General features: G+C 45.0%; 1 protein-coding gene and 1 pseudogene across 1 annotated transcript in view; both read right to left on the bottom strand.

Moving 5' to 3' along the window:
* Window positions 1-2,287: 2,287 nt before the first annotated feature.
* On the bottom strand, window positions 2,288-5,088 carry LOC125630914 (phospholipase A2 inhibitor and Ly6/PLAUR domain-containing protein-like; annotated as a pseudogene).
* Window positions 5,089-8,313: 3,225 nt separating this feature from the next.
* DYRK4 (dual specificity tyrosine phosphorylation regulated kinase 4) overlaps window positions 8,314-16,076 on the bottom strand; it is a 50,486-nt gene continuing 42,723 nt past the window's right edge. The window contains exons 12-14 of the mRNA XM_048823583.2: window positions 15,261-15,390; window positions 12,032-12,201; window positions 8,314-11,305 (exon numbers count right to left, since the gene is read on the bottom strand). Of these exons, the coding sequence (XP_048679540.1) occupies window positions 11,046-11,305; window positions 12,032-12,201; window positions 15,261-15,390 (560 nt within the window). The 3' untranslated portion in view covers window positions 8,314-11,045. The remainder of the gene's footprint in view (window positions 11,306-12,031; window positions 12,202-15,260; window positions 15,391-16,076) is intronic.

The raw sequence follows: 16,076 nt of genomic DNA on the forward strand, positions 1-16,076 counted from the left end.
GCGTCTCTGCTTCCCAGCCCTTTTTTCCTGCCAACTGGGGTGAGGCTGCCAGCCAGCTGGGTCCATATTAACTCTTTGCTTGCTGGGCCAGCATGATGTACATACGCTCTAAGAGAGACCCCCCCCCCTCAGAGCTGGGGAATGAACCCAGGAGTCCTGGCAGAAATCTCAGTGCTGGGGGGCAGGGGAACATTTCCAAGCAGGATTACAAGTGGAGGGGGGTGGGAGATGGATTTCTTGGCTGCTGAAAATTTTCTGTGTTTTCCAGACTTTTCCAGCTCCTTGTCGGGATGACCCTAAGCCACGTCAAAATTGGAGGAGGAACTAGGAGAAGAAGGATAGATAGACTCAGACTCTTACCCCATCACCCCAGTATGACTCACAGCCCAGTGGCCAGGGCCCTCATGTGGGAGTCCCAGGGTCAAATCCCTGTTCTCCCCATGTCAGCTGGGGGGACGTGGCCCTGGGTTTTCCCTCTCACTGGTTTTACTACAAATTCCATCCTGACCCAAGAGTCCGTCATCCAAAGTGTCACATACCTCTGGCAAATTCCCTCCCTTAGTTTTACACCTGGCAAAAAAAAATCACCCGCGAAGTGAGTACAAACTAAAATTTCAATGACTTGTTTATAGTGCTCCATATACTAGCCACTGAAATTTAAATATGATATTTGTATTCCGATGGATTTATTTTATAATTATACAGTAAAAATGAGAAAGGAAGCAATTTTTCAGCAATAGTGGTTGTGACACTTTTATTTTTATGTCTGGTTTTGTAAGCCCGTAGTTTTTAAGTGAGGTGAAACTCGGGGTACCCAAGACAAATCAGACTCCCACAAGGGGTACAGAAGTCTGCAAAGATTGAGAGCTGCTGGTCTAGATCAAAGTGATAACAAAGGTAGAACAGTGTATTTGGAGTTTCAACTTCATGAAAACGAATGGGACGTTACTTGCATTGTTTCCCTTCCATGTCTCCTGTTATAATGGAGTAGCAAACATTTATATTATATACAGCCCTGTGACTAAATAACCCAGCAAAGACACCTTGGGGGAATGCTAATGAAGAAATGTAACAGAAAAGTGCTAACTCCAAAGCAAGGGGCCATCGTGTTTGATGACCGGAGGTCAGAGACTCAAAGCACGTTCCCCCCTCTCTGCCATCAAAGGAAAAGCCCACATGGGGGGGTGGGGGGGTGACCATGTCAGCTGTGACAAGAAGCTGTAAGTATGGATTCAGGGAAGGATCCTATATCGCTGGGTTGTCTGGACTCTTATGGGGAAAGGAACCAGATGTAAAATTGGGCTCCCCGGAGACCATCTGGGCACCCTGAAAAGACTTGGGAAACTGGCAGTTTATTACATCGCTGCCATCATTTGGGATTACAAACTGTGACTCGCCTGTGCATGTATTTTACCTGATTTAACCTCTCCATAACTCTCATTTCCTTTCCTTAGCTCATGAACCTTTAGTGAGTTTACCACAGAATTGGCTGCCAACGTTGTCTTTGGGGTAGGATCTCGGGTCCCAACCGATCTGGGGTAAGTGACCGGTCTCTTGGGACTGGGAGCAACCTGGTGTGGGGTGATTTTTGGTGTAAGTGACGTTTCATCACAAAGTCCAGCTTGTCTGGGTGGCAGGAGCATCCCCAGGGGACTGGCTGTGACTCCAGCGTAAGACTGTTACAGCGATCCAGGCATTCACATTTGGTGAAATCTACTCACAAAACACACCACCAGCTTGGGGGGTTACCCCTGTTTTCTGACAGCCTGCCCTGAGGTTGGCACTCACAGTGGTGAGCCGCTTCACACAGTGTGGCAATCTGAGCGCTTGCAAAATCAACCTGGAAGGACATTTCTCCCCTCCAGCGTATTCCCTCCTGCCTGCACAGCTGGGTGAGCCATGGCCTCTCCTTCCCACAGCCCTCCCCTTCCAGGGGAGCTTAGCCAGCCCATGCCTTTCTCATGGCCACCTGGGCCTTGCTTTGGGGGAGGGAGGGGTCTAGGCAGGACTTCTGGGTGCTACTCCCTGGCTATGGAAGGAGAGTAGGGTTTCTTGGGTTAGAGAGGACTGGAGTTGGGTGTCAGGACTCCTGGGTTCTCTTCCTGCCACTATCTCTTGTGCACAGAACAGAGGCCAGCTCTTTGTGCCACCACATGCTTTATTCACTCAAAGCACAAAAGGAAACTGCAATCCCCCCAAAAAGAGAAGCAGCAGTCGGTGGCTGCCAGGGGGAGGCACACTGCAGGCCCCCCGCAAGCAGGACAAGGGGAGGATGCCAGGCTGGGGCTCACAGCTCCCCACCAGCCCTGGGAGCTGGGTAGCAGTTGGCCCAGCTCAGCATGTCCACCAGGCTCTGGATGTACTTCTTCACCCCCACTCTCTTGATGCAGCCACCAGGGGAGCCACAACCAGCCGCAGCCTTCGTCATGGTGATGTCACCTGGATGGGCAGAGAGAGAGACAAAATTGGGAACTCCACATCCTTCCCTGACCCCCATGATGCTTGTCACACACTCCTCTCCAAACAGGACTGCACCCGGCTCTGGGAGGAGGGGGGGCCTAGTGGTTAGAGTGCGGGGGGAGGGTGTGGCTGGGAGCCAGGACTCCTGGGTTCTACCTCATTGAGTCTGTGTGCTCCAAACCCCACCCCGATCTGGCGAAATTACCCATTGTTAATGTGCCGGCGAACTCAACACAATGATCCTTGGATCCAGTGCAGGGTAAAGGCTCCATGTCCTCGCAGCGATCTGCCCCCACGAAGTAGCATCATGCCATCCACTGGGGACGAGGCTCACGGCTGGCACTGAAAACAGCCAGACACACACAGTCAGCTCCACCCCAGCTCTGGGAGGGGAGTAGGGTCTAGTGGTTAGAGCGGGGGGGGGGAGCAGGAGCCAGGACCTCTGGGTTATACCGCTGGCTCTGGGAGGGCAGTGAAGTCTCGTAGTTAGTGTGGGGGCAGGGCCTGGGAGCAGGGTCTAGGTTTGCAGCAGACACACACCTGGGATGACCCCAGCATTGCAGCCATCGGTGTCACAGCAGGTGATATTCACCCGCACGGTGATATTGTGCTGGTAGGTCACCGTAAAGGGGCTGGGCTCACAGCTCTTCGGTGCCAGGCACGACTTAGCCATGTAGGAGAAGGAGTTTGCCCCTGTGGGAGAGAACCAGAGAATTGCCTCTTAGCTCCCCAGTGCCCACCCCCCAAGCTGCTCCCTCCACCCCCTTTGTATCTATCCATTCCATCTAATCGCATCTCCCAACCCCCTGATAGAATCCTCTCTTCTATCTGATCCAGTCCCCCCAGCCACCCACTGCAATTCCCCCAGCTCATCCCATCCTCCATCTATTACATTATCTTTCCAGATGGAGGAGACCCAGCTCCAGGGGGAGAGTGGGGTCTAGTGGTTAGAGCGCGGGGGGGTGGGCACTAGGACTCACAGGTTCTAGCCCTGGCTCCAGGAGGACAATTGCATCTACACTTAGTAGGCATCTTGTTTCACTCACCCACGCTGAACCCTGCCACACCGATGAGGCAGGTCCCTTCCAAAGGGGCAAAGAGCTGCAGGGGACAGAAGCATGATTCTTCTTTAGATTCACACACCTCGCATAGCAGAGCGCTCCCTGGTGGTTGGAAAAATCCCTTCTCAGTTCAAATCCCAGCTCCAGTGCCCATGTGATAAATACCACCTGGAACCAAGAGGTGGCGCTGTGGTAGTTCTTACCACCAATGCCACCTCACTGAATGTGTGGGCAAGTAGATCTTGGAGAAATTCTATGTGCTTTTGTCCCAACTCTGCCCAGTTCCATACAACTCAATGTATGGGGAAAGGCATCTTGCTAGCTGGTTACTTGTATCTTCTTGAAAGCCATAGACAAGTTTGTTTGCTGCCTGTCTGTGGCTGCAGTAAATTTTCAGCTGCAGAGCTGGCTATAACTCGTGTGTGCAAACAACCACCACATGACTGTATAAACAGAAAAATAGAATTATGCTTCTGTGGAGAGGGGCTTCTGCCTGGCTTTTGGGTGAACCTTTCACCTACCCCACCTTTCTGACTTGCTGTTTGGGGACTCTGCCTCCCAGAGTAACATTAGCTCAGCCATGATGGAGCTCCTGGCCCACTTTTCATCTGTGGTCGTGTCAATTCTCTTCTTCGGAATTTGATTTATGATTGTTAACCCTTTCCATTGATGGCTTTATGCCTCCATCATACATGCTAAGAAATCCAGGCTGGCTGAAGAGATCCCATGATTGTTAACTCTTTCCTGTTCAGATTTTGGGAGAGTTTGGATTCATTAAATGAACATAATTTTTTTAATTGAAGGAAGAAAGAAAACAATTGTTCCACTTTGGGTTTTCTCAGAGCTTTCATCTGGAAACATCACTTCAACCTCAGAACTCCTCCTCCCTGCCTTTGCCATTGCTCTAGGTGGTAGGAAGGCAATATTATCCCCACCTAATAAATAGGGAAACCGAGGCACAAAGAGGTGGAGTCTGAGTCAGAACCAAGAATACAACCCAGGAGACCTGATTGCTGATTCCCAGCCCATTCTAATTCACTAAACCACCCTCTCCTCCCCTCCCAGACCCAGGGATAGAACCCAGGCATCCTGGCAGGTATCTCAGTGCTAGGGGGGCAAGCTAACATTTCCAAGCAGGATTACAAGTGGAGAGCAGTGGGAGACAATTTTCCTGGCTCCTGAGAATTTTACATGATTTCCAAACTTTTCCGGCTCCTTGTCACTCTTGGAGGAGGATCTAGGAGAAGGACAGATGGACTCACATCCCGACTTCATCACCCAGGGTGACCCACAGCCCACTGGCCAGGGCCCTCGTGTGGGATGTGGGAGTCCCAGGGTCAAACCCCTGCTCTCCCCAAGTCAGCCGGGTGGACATTGCTCTGGGTTTTCCTCTCGCTGGTTTTAGCCACATATTCCATCCTGACCCAAGAATCCACCATTGAAAGAGGCACACTCCCCGGCCAAATTCCCACCCCCTCCAGTGCCCGGATCCCTGTGTCCAGGGATGGATGAATTCACCTGTGGCCAGGAGACTGGACAGCAGGCAGAGGGGCAGGGGCTCCCACATGCTGCCCGGGCATTTGCTGCCGTGAACAGAGCAGCGATGAAGCAGCTGGCTGTGGGTACGGCAGGCAGGTGGGCAAATACCTGCCCTGGAGAGGTCACCCAAGGCTGCCCCATGATGCAGATGGGAGATTTCACAGCCCTGAGCATTGCAAAATTAACCCTGAGGCACATTTCCCCCCTGCAGCGCATTCCTGCCCACCTGTACGGCTGGGTGAGCTGCAAACTCACGTATCCACAGCCCTCCTTCCCCAGGGGAGCTCAGCCAGCCGGCACCTCTCCCCAACTACCTGGGCCTTGCCTTGGGGGAGGAGATAGCAGTAGAGACATCCCTGGGAGGGGGTTGACGTTTCGGTGGTTAGAGCAGGGGAGGCTGGGAGCTTGGGAGCCAAGGCTCCTGTGTTCTATCCCCAGCTCTGGGACAGGAGTGGGATCAGGTGGATTAGAGCATGGGGGGCTGGGTTACAGGACTCCTGGGTTCTCTTCCTGCCAGTGGTGAACTTTGCTCCTAAAACCGCAAAGGGAACATTTTCTAATTCGGGGCTACACATGCTGCTTCTGCAGCACACCCTGCCGCTGCTAACTTGTGGAGTAAGTACCAGGTTCTAGATACAAACCGAGATCATCCCAGTGTTACATTGTGCTCAAACTACTAAACTGGCTAGAATACTATTTGGGGGGGGGGGGGGGGGAATTGGTATAACATTGTTAAACAGAGAATCTGAAGAACTGCAGTAAATAATACACGCCTCAAAATTCAAATGTGAAACCACTTCCAACACTAGATGGCCTCAGAACATAGGCAGTGAGTTATATGGCCCATGGTGCCTGTGCTCCACCAATATTCAGGAACGTGGGCCCAGTCCCACCAATGTTAGGGCTTATATTTTCAGAGCCATCCTGTCCATAGGACGGACTGGGGCAACTTCCCCGGGCTCCGCCCTTTGGGGGCCCTGTACTTTGGGGAGCCCCGTGCTTCAGGAGGACACAGGAACCAGGGGGGCCTGTGGGGTTAGTGGGGAGGCCTGGTGCCAGCAGCACTGAGCAATCTGGCCCCAGCCCACCCTGCTCTGCCTCACCCCTTCCTGTCCCTGATCCACCCCTGCCCCGCCCCCACTCTATCCATTCCCCCAGCCCCTGTCCCCACCCCGCCTCTTTCTCACTTTCACCCCCTCCCCCTGACCGACACTGGGAGCCACGGGGCGGAGCAGAGCAGAGCGGGGCAGGCTGGGGCCAGGCCCCCCGATAACCCCCCCAGGTTGCCCTGGACCCCACATCCCCCTGAAATGCGGGGCCCCCCGAAGTGCGAGGCCCGAGGCGGTTGCCCCAGTCCATTCTATGGACAGGATGGCTCTGCTTGGACCCATTCTGGGCACCACCAAAAATTATACAAACCTGACGTTCATGTCTCAGAGTATTAAACAAGGATCTAACAACCAGGGTGCAAAGGTATAAATGGCTGCTTCTTTTGTTGTTTTATTTTTATTAAGAATGTAGTGTTTTAAGAATATTACATGAGTAACATGACAATATATTTAGCAACATTAAGTAAATTATACATAATTTAATTTAAGATCAAGTAAGAGAGAGAACAGGGAGTCAGAGTCAGAATTCCTGGGTTCCCTTCTTGGCTCTGGCATTGACTTGCTGTGTGAATTTGGATAATAATTAGGGCTGTCAAGTGATTAAAAAAATTAATCGTGATTAATCGCACAATTAAAAAAATTAATCACGATTAATCGCATGATTAATCGCACCGTTAAACAATAACAGAATACCATTTATTTAAATATTTTTTGATGTTTTCTACATTTTCAAATATATTGATTTCAATGACAACACAGAATACAAAGTGTACAGTGCTCACTATATATTTATTTTTTATTACAAATATTTGCACTGTAAAAAATAAAAGAAATAGTATTTTTCAATTCACCTAATACCAGTAGTGTAGTGCAATCTCTTTATCATGAAAGTTGAACTTACAAATGTAGAATTACATACAAAAAATAACTGTATCCAAAATTAAAACAATGTCAAACTTTTGAGCCTACAAGTCCACTCAGTCTTATTTCTTGTTCAGCCAATCACTCAGACAAACAAGTTTGTTTACATTTGCAGGAGATAATGCTGCCCACATCTTGTTCAAAATGTCACCTGAAAGTGAGAACAGTTGTTCTCATGGTACTGTTATAGCTGGCGTCGCAAGATATTTACATGCCAGATGCACTAAAGATTCATATGTCCCTTCATGCTTCAACCACTGTTCCAGAGGACATGCTTCCATGCTGATGATGGGTTCTGCTCGATAGCCATCCAAAGGAGTGCAGACCAACACATCTTCATTTTCATCATGTGAGTTACATGCTACCAGCAGAAGGTTGATTTTCTTTTTTGGTGGTTGGAGTTCTGTAGTTTCCGTATCGGAGTGTTGCTCTTTTAAGACTTCTGGAAGCACGCTCCATGCCTCATCCCTCTCATATTTTGGAAGGCACTTCAGATTCTAAAACCTTGGGTTGAGTGCTGTCGCTATCTTTAGAAATTTCACATTGGTACCTTCTTTGCGGTTTGTCAAATCTGCAGCGACAGTGTTCTTAAAATGAACATGTGCTGAGTCATCATCCGAGACTGCTATAACATGAAATATACGGCAGAATGCAGGTAAAATAGAGCCAGAGACATACAATTCTCCCCCAAGTAGTTCGGTCACAAATTTAATTAACGCATTATTTTTTTAACGAGCGGCATCAACATAGAAGCATGTCCTCTGGAACAGTGGCTGAAGCATGAAGGGGCAGACGAATGTTTAGTGTATCTGGCACATAAATACCTTGCAATGCCGGCTAAAAAGTGCAATGCAAATGCCTGTTCTCAGTTTCTGGTGACAATGTAAATAAGAAGTGGGCAGGATTATCTCCTATAAATGTAAACAAACTTGTCTGTCTTAGAGATTGGCTGAATGAGAAGTAGGACTGAGTGGACTTGTAGGCTGTAAAGTTTTGCATTGTTTTGTTTCTGAGTGCAGTTATGTAACAAAAAATCTACATTTGTAAGTTGCATTTTCATGATAAAGAGATTGCACTATAGTACTTGTATGAGGTGAATTTCTTATGTTTATCATTTTTACAGTGCAAAGATTTGTAATCAAAAATAATAATATAAAGTGAGCAATGTACACTTTGTATTCTGTATTGTATCTGAAATCAATATATTTGAAAATGTAAAAAAAAATCTTTTTTTAATTGCGATTAATTTTTTGAGTTAATTACGTGAGTTAACTGCAATTAATTGACAGCCCTAATAATAATACATACGCAACCTAATGGGGGGTGTTGTGGTGCTTAATTTATATCTGCAAAATGCCTTTAGTTCTTGAGCACAAGGTGCTACAGAAGGGCACAGTGCGATTATTATTAACAGACAACAGGTTCCATAATGCATTTTTAAAAAAAGAACTATAAAAAAGGAAAGATAATGTATATTTAAGCTATAGGGATAAAATAAGGCCTGTAAATTGGGCTTCTCAAACTGTGAGTCATTCAGGTATTCTTTTGGCTTGCAACAATTTGTCACTTTGCCTGTTCTTAGGCACAATGAGCAGAGCACTGACCACAGGCTTGCTTTGTATTTTGTATTTGTATTTTACTGCATGAAGAACAGGAGGGCTACATGTACATGATAGGCCACACCCACTGTTTTCTGTTCTGCAGGAGAACTTGAGGGCAGTGGAGGCACCTGAAGAGAAGAGCTGTCTGCCTGCCTCTCTAAGAATTTATACCCAATGCTCATCCCTGTGGTCTCTAAGCATGAATCTGATTGTTAACTAAAGGAGACACTGTCCAGAGAGAATGAAGGAGGTGACCATGGTTGAGATGGATGTGGAGGCTGATGACTTAACATGAAAAATGTGGACACAAGGAAGGGAAAATATGAAACAAATATGGAGCTATGCAACTATACTCAAATACCATCAACATAGACTCTGCCTCTGATGAGTGAGAGGATGGTTAGACTGAATTCCAGTGTCAGATGATTTTCTATCTCACATCACCCTCAGCACTGAGAATGCTCCTGGGATGTTCAACAGCAGGTTTACTGCGAAGTTGGGAGATATCAGTGTACGTGCCAGACAATATAATAAAGCTACTGGAAGACGGTCTCTGCAAAACAGATCATCTAGAGAATGTAATTGCAGCAAAGACACAACAAGCCAAACTGTGTCTGTAGTTTCATTCTGGAAACTCCAGTGCAATCAAGAATGACTGCAGTCCCAATTTGATCCAATTGGAGCAGACAAATACACAAGTGAGTAACTCTGAGAGGAGAACAGATATTTTAGATGAGAGTAATCTAAGCATCTAAGTCACTAAGCACAATAGCGAGGGAGAATGAATAATAATCAAATTCAAACAGCCTGAATTCCCCCTCTGCTATTCAACTACAATTCTGACAGTGGCGATAGTCTGTTTTTCAGTGTTTGATTGCAGGGATGTTTCAGGTAGTAATGTTGTGAGAACTATCAGCAGCGTCCAACAGGTAATCAGCATTTCAGTTGGATACTCATGGGCTTCCCATAGTTTCCAGTGTCAAGCAGGAACCTGATGGTATACAGATAGTACTTCAAACACTTCCAGCCGCTGAACTCTGTGCTCTTATCTCTGACATCCAATTTATCCTCTTGCCTTCATGCCTTTGCTGGCTCTTAGCAGTTCCTTGCACCCTTGCCCTTAGCACAAACATTTTCTAAGCTACATGATACAGTCAGACTGTATCTTCCAGGACAGTTTACCTGCTCAACACTTCTGTGAGATCATCGATACAGTTAACCCTCTATCACCTGGTATAGGGCCTCCAGGAAGTCACTGATACAGTCACCCTGTATCCTACAGGACAGTTTGCCTGTCTTCGTCCTTGATGAGGTCATTGATGTGATCATTCCTATGTCCTGCAGGAATTTTTCCTGGCCTGTAGAGCCTATGTGTGATAGTGTGACTCCAGTAACCCACCCAATTGCTCTTGTGCTCTGGGACCACTGTGAGATCACTGAGATGGTATTCCCTGAATCCTGCAGGATAGCGTCCTTATTATTCTTATTTGTAGCACCTATAGCCTCAGTCAGGGATCAGATCCCCATTGTGCTGGGTGCTGTAAAGACATGTCAAAAGATAGGTTAATGACTGGGGCTGGCAGTCATATAAATCTGATTTTGTAATGCATTAAGTCAGACTCCCTTTGAGGGTTCATTCACCTGGACATTGACTCTCTCTTTCATCCACCCTTCTGGTTTGATATAAAAAGGGAGTGGAGTCCCTGTAGAAGGGTGTAATGCATACCATGGTTTGGTAGCCTTCTCTCCTGTTGCCTTTTATAAATACCTGCTTTGCAGTGTGCATGTCACTATAGAACTTAACGTGGGTTTCTAATTCTGTTCAGAGGTGCTACTAATGACCCGTATCTGACTCTCCCCTCTCAGAGAGGGAGACACTATGAGTTTGATTCTCCTCTCATTTACGCTGGTATAAATCCACTAACCTCTGTAGAGTTATTTCTGATTTATATTGGTTTAAATGAGATTAGATTCAGACCTTGTGACCTCTGTGGTTTTTCTAGGCTTTTAACTCCCAAGAAGCAGGAGTCTTTGAATGCAAGTGTCCAGTATAATACCAAGAATAAGTCTCTATCCACCTCTAGAGTCTCCTTTTTATTAAAAATATTGCTGTGGGTTGTGAAGAATCTCTTATCACAACAAGAATGTTGGTAACGTTCAGGAACGTTCAACGCACATTCTGCTTTGGTTACCTGGACTAATCGAGATTAAAAATGTCTAACAAACGTGCACAGCCCATGTGTGGAGAGTTATAATTTAAAATGATGTTCTTGAATATTGTACAGTTAAATGGTTACCTACAAAACATACCAGGCAGGTATAGAAACCAGACCAATAGCTGCTTGTGCAGAATGTTACTTAATTGGTGGTAAGAACATTGAATTTTTGTGAAGAGCTGTTTCACTGCTATGTTCTGCCTTGTCTCTTTTGATAGCCTTTTCCACTGGGTTTTCCAGATCTTTCTCTGGAATAACCTGTTTGGTTGTGTGTTGCACTTTATTTTCCATTGTGTCTGAGGAAGCTGCATTGAGAGTTAGTCTTTCAGTTGCAGCAGTAGGATTTTCAGGCAGTTCACCTTTTACTTTATCAACCATGTCTTGACAGGTGTTTTCTTCTGTATGAAATAAAATAAAAAAATGACAGTGTGAAACTGTAATGTGTCCACAGGCCCAAATTAAATCTGCAAAGACCCAATCAATTATTGCCTCAACATTTCAGAGGAGCAGAACCACCAACCCCCATGCATTTTTTCTGCCCTAAGAACTAAAGTGCATTGTGGATGGATTGCAGATGCTGTCTCTGATTCTTTTCCTACCAAGATCACTGTATGAAGGCTCTTTCTGCATGAACCTATGGGCCTTTAGTTGTTATATTTAGCCTGTCGGGCTGCAGATAAACCACATGACCCACCGGGTAACTCCCTGTTTCTACCAAAGAAGCAGGAAAGAAGTGGTGTGGCCAATGGAGGTATGGCAACTTCCACCTTCTCTGTATGTATATATCTATCTTCTTACTATATGTTCCATTCTATGCATCCGATGAAGTGGGCTGTAGCCCACGAAAGCTTATGCTCTAATAAATCGGTTAGTCTCTCAGGTGCCACAAGTCCTCCTGTTCTTTCTGCGGATACAGACTAACACGGCTGCTACTCTGAAACCTCTGGCTGTGGGTATGGCCGATGCTTCTATGGAGCATTCCATCATTTTACATTACTTCATCCTTTCTTTTTAACAAAGCTATTTGCTCAGACATGAAGGCCTCTAAAAATCATAACTGCCAACACGTACAAGCGATGAATATTATTAAGAATAAAGAACTTCAAATATTCAGACTACTGCACCTCCTTGTCCAGGCAGTGTGTGTTTATATACATTCTCCTTCTTCTCTGGTGTGAAGAAGGAGCTTTCACTTGCAGAGTGGCGATTTTGTTTTGATTTATGTATTCTTGGTTCCTGGATCCATGTGTGCTGCATTGCTTCATCCGGAGTCATGCGGAGGGCAGGTTCCCACCTTAAAATATACAAATGATAAATAATTATTGAACAGTGTTTGTTTATAATGCTAAAAATGAAAAATACAATAAACTTAGGTTAGGCCAGAAAATACTTTCATTGTCTTCAGGAAAATTGAGCCATGAAGACATTTTTCAATTCACAAACAGTAAAATAGCCTGTTTGCCTTTATCCATAATTCCATTTGCCAAAACCCTCTTTCTGCTTTCTGAAAATTTGCCTGAATTACTGATCAAATTCTGTGCAGTATCAAACAGCCAAATGCTTACCACAGATCCTCACATGCAAATCACAATATTATCAGAGGATTCATTCTGTATATGTGCCCAAGAGCCTTAAAATCCTAAAATGATGTTAGTGCCAAGAAAAGGTGTTAGAATTGAGCAGCAGTTGCAATCCCCTAGCAGATAGGTACTTCCTCAATTAGTTGTACCTCGTACAAACTGTATTCCTTTCTTCTGACTAGTCTAATGTCAAAACTGTCCATGGCGCTCATTAGAACTCCACAGAGCCATTGTAAGAAAGATACTGGGCCACTACACTGGAATGTTAAAGGGATGTTCCTCGTTAAGGGAAAGATTTTTTGTGTAACTAGGTCACCGTTCAAAACCACATAACTGCAAGTTGAGATTTACAGAAGAGCAACCCTACAAACAGAGTAGTAAATCCTGAAGCTGTTTTTGAGGGTTTCTTCAGGAAAGTAATAATAACGGGTAACAAAGATCTTGCACAGAAAGTGCTGAACACGGTCCAAAATTCCAACCTGACATAGTGCATAGATAACAGTAAAACTGGCAAGGGAGCTGATACTGCTGTCACTTACATGGGTGTAAATCAGGAGTAACTCCTCCGGCGCCAAGTTACATCAATGTAAGTGAGAGCAAAATCTGGTTCATTGTTTTCAAAATTCAATCCTTCGCTGGTTCAAGTCTTTTATTTTGGCTGGTGAATAAAACATTGTTAGTGTGATTATTAACATCCATCATTCTGGTAAAAAGCAGATGAGTATTTTGTGTGTAGGCTGGTAAATCTTTGTGACAGTTTTGCAGCAGGATACTACTAAATCCACCTTCCTAGAGTGTTTTGTTAGTCTCCACCACTTCTATTTTTCGAGATAAAAGATCACACCACATACTAGCAGGTCTGTGAGATGCAATCCTGGGAAGTGCTCAGCACTCTCAACTCCCAAGAGTTTTGCTTCTTCCGCCTCAGTTTGATTCATAACAGGTCACCTTTACTTTGTGGTAACAGGGGGACAGTGGCAACATGCTGGAAACTCAAGTGCTGCACTTCATTTGCAAATGAATGTACAGGGTTGTTGTTTTTTTTCAGAAGGAAGAAATGAAGACAGCCATGATATTTGTTGGTACTTATTTATCATTTGCATGGCACCCACAGTGTGCAAGACAATTACCAACAGGCATGAAGAGAAGGTTTCTATCCTCAAAGGGTTTATGATCTAGATAACCTACTGAAGTTGTATCTTCCTTGAAGATTAACAGAAATTGTTTGCTATTTGTATTCACCAGCAATGAAAAACTTGCAGTTGATCCGTGTCAGTTAAGAGAGTAACTGAAGTCAATGACAAAACTCCCATTGACTTCAATAAAGTCAGGATTTCAACCCACAACTTCTTGGGAAATGTTTGGACCTTGACTTGCCCTCGAGATTCCCCTGGTTGATAGGAATCTACTCCAATAACTAGCATGAAAAAATGCTATTGAATAATTTTTGAAACCTTCCCATCTACAGTGGCCCAGAACAATGTTTATTTTTTCAGAAGTAGTAAATAGAAGTAGTAAAAAGAAAAAAATAGCCAAGGGACAAAAGGCAAAGACTTGTCAGGGATTCAAAAATTGTTAGGTCACAGGAACAAGAGTTGTATTAAATGACTGATTTTCATAATAGACAGAAGTTAATAGGTGGTTGCCTCAGGAGTGGGATACAGGCCTGCATGGTTTACTATTATTATTGAACATGTTTATTACAGCAGCGCCTAAGGACCAACGAAGAATGGGACCCCATTATGCTAAGCACACAGAATAGTAGATGGTCCCTGCCCCAAAGAGCTTACTGTCTAACTAGAGAAGACAGACACAGGGTTTAGAGCTTTATAAACATTTACTAATTAATCCTTTCATCACCCCAATGAGTTAAGAAAGTCAGTATTATTATTTCCAATTTAAAGACAGTAAAACTAATGTGCAGAGAGATTTTGTGCCGGGGTCTACTTAAACCGTGGAGAAATAGCACATTTTTTGCAGGTCAGTCACAGCATAAATAGCAAATTTTGCAGATGCATTCATATAATATATTCCAGACCACCCTTACTTCTACGCTGCTGCTAGCGGCAGTGCTGCCTTCAGAGCTGGGCATCTGGCTAGCAGCCGCCTCTTTCCGGCCGCCCCGCTCTGAAGGCAGCGCAGGAGTAAGGGTGGCAATATTGCCACCCCCCTACAATAGGCTTGCAACCCCCTTTTGGGTTAAGACCCACAGTTTGAGAAACACTGTGTACTTTTGTATACTCTTACCCTATAGTATAGGTAAAAGTACACAAAAGACCAGATTTCATGGGGGAGACCAGATAATCAATCCATGATGAATTTTTATGGCTGCGAATTTAGTAGACCTCTAGTTATGTGTCTTGCCCAATCTGTACTGTACTTCATACTAAATACAATAGAGTGTTTAAAAAAAAAAAAGAACTTCAGAGTTTCTGACTCCTGGTTAGATCTGTCCCTAGGCATGTGTGTCCCTAGCCCCCACTCTGCAGGACAGGGTCCACAGTAGGGGGTGGGGGATAGCTCAGTGGTTTGAGCATTGGCCTGCTAAACCCAGGGTTGTGAGTTCAATCCTTGAGGGGGCCATTTAGGGATCTAGGGCAAAAAAGTTCATTAATGTTTGTCAAAGGCACTCAAACGCTACAAGGATGGGCCTATAAAATAAACATTGGTGAAAAAACAGAGATACAAAAGTTTTTAAAGGTCTAAGAGAAATAAAGCAGGGACTTAATGTCAAACAAGTCTGCAGAAAATAAAGAAGTAAAAAGTAACTTACATTAGGCAGCCTCTCAGAAAATCCAGGAAAGCAGCATCATGAGTTTTTAATACCATACTTAGATCCTTGGAGTCTGGGTGTCTTTTTTTTCCCCTGCTGTTTGTTATAGTTCTAGGAAAACCTCTGGAATCTTTAAAAACAAAATATGCTTTTAAGTCATGTAAACATTTTGCACAGTAACAGTTTAGCTGTAGTTATGATGTTGCCCTTCAGTAGTGTGAACTTTACAGAGTCCTACAAAGAGATCTAAATCCATAAGGAAAATGACTTACATTTACATAATGACTTTCATCCAAAAGGACCCCAAAGTTCTTCACAAACTTACACACAAGAAATATCTTTACCTACCACTGACCTGCACCTATCTCAGGTGAAACATGACAACTGGTTAACAACACAGAAATGCACTACACAGCTGCTTAGGACAGGAAGTGAAGAATGCCATGTTCCATTGAAGTTTGTTGAATGGTAGGTAGGTTGAACATAATTACCCAGTTGGTATTTAGCTAGAACACAATGAACCCTACTTGGGGCCAGGCCTGTGAGATGGCACTGAGAATTCTCTCTTTCCCAGGTGCTTGGCTGGTTGGTTCTTGCTCATATGCTCAGGGTCTGAGCACAGTAGGTGGGAAGGGATTTTCTTGTATATCTCCCTTAATCATTTCCTTATCATTGTAGGGACCTCGGTCCCTCCTAGTCTCTGCCTGTGGCACATAACAGTCTATTCTCCTGAGGGCTGTAATTCTTTGGTTTCATTTTGGTTGTTTGGTTTAGCGTGTAGGTGCTGGGTGGTGCTGGTGACCTGTGATACACAGG

Source organism: Caretta caretta, chromosome 1 (genome assembly GCF_965140235.1).
Source record: "Caretta caretta isolate rCarCar2 chromosome 1, rCarCar1.hap1, whole genome shotgun sequence".
In the NCBI taxonomy this organism is placed as follows: domain Eukaryota; kingdom Metazoa; phylum Chordata; order Testudines; family Cheloniidae; genus Caretta; species Caretta caretta.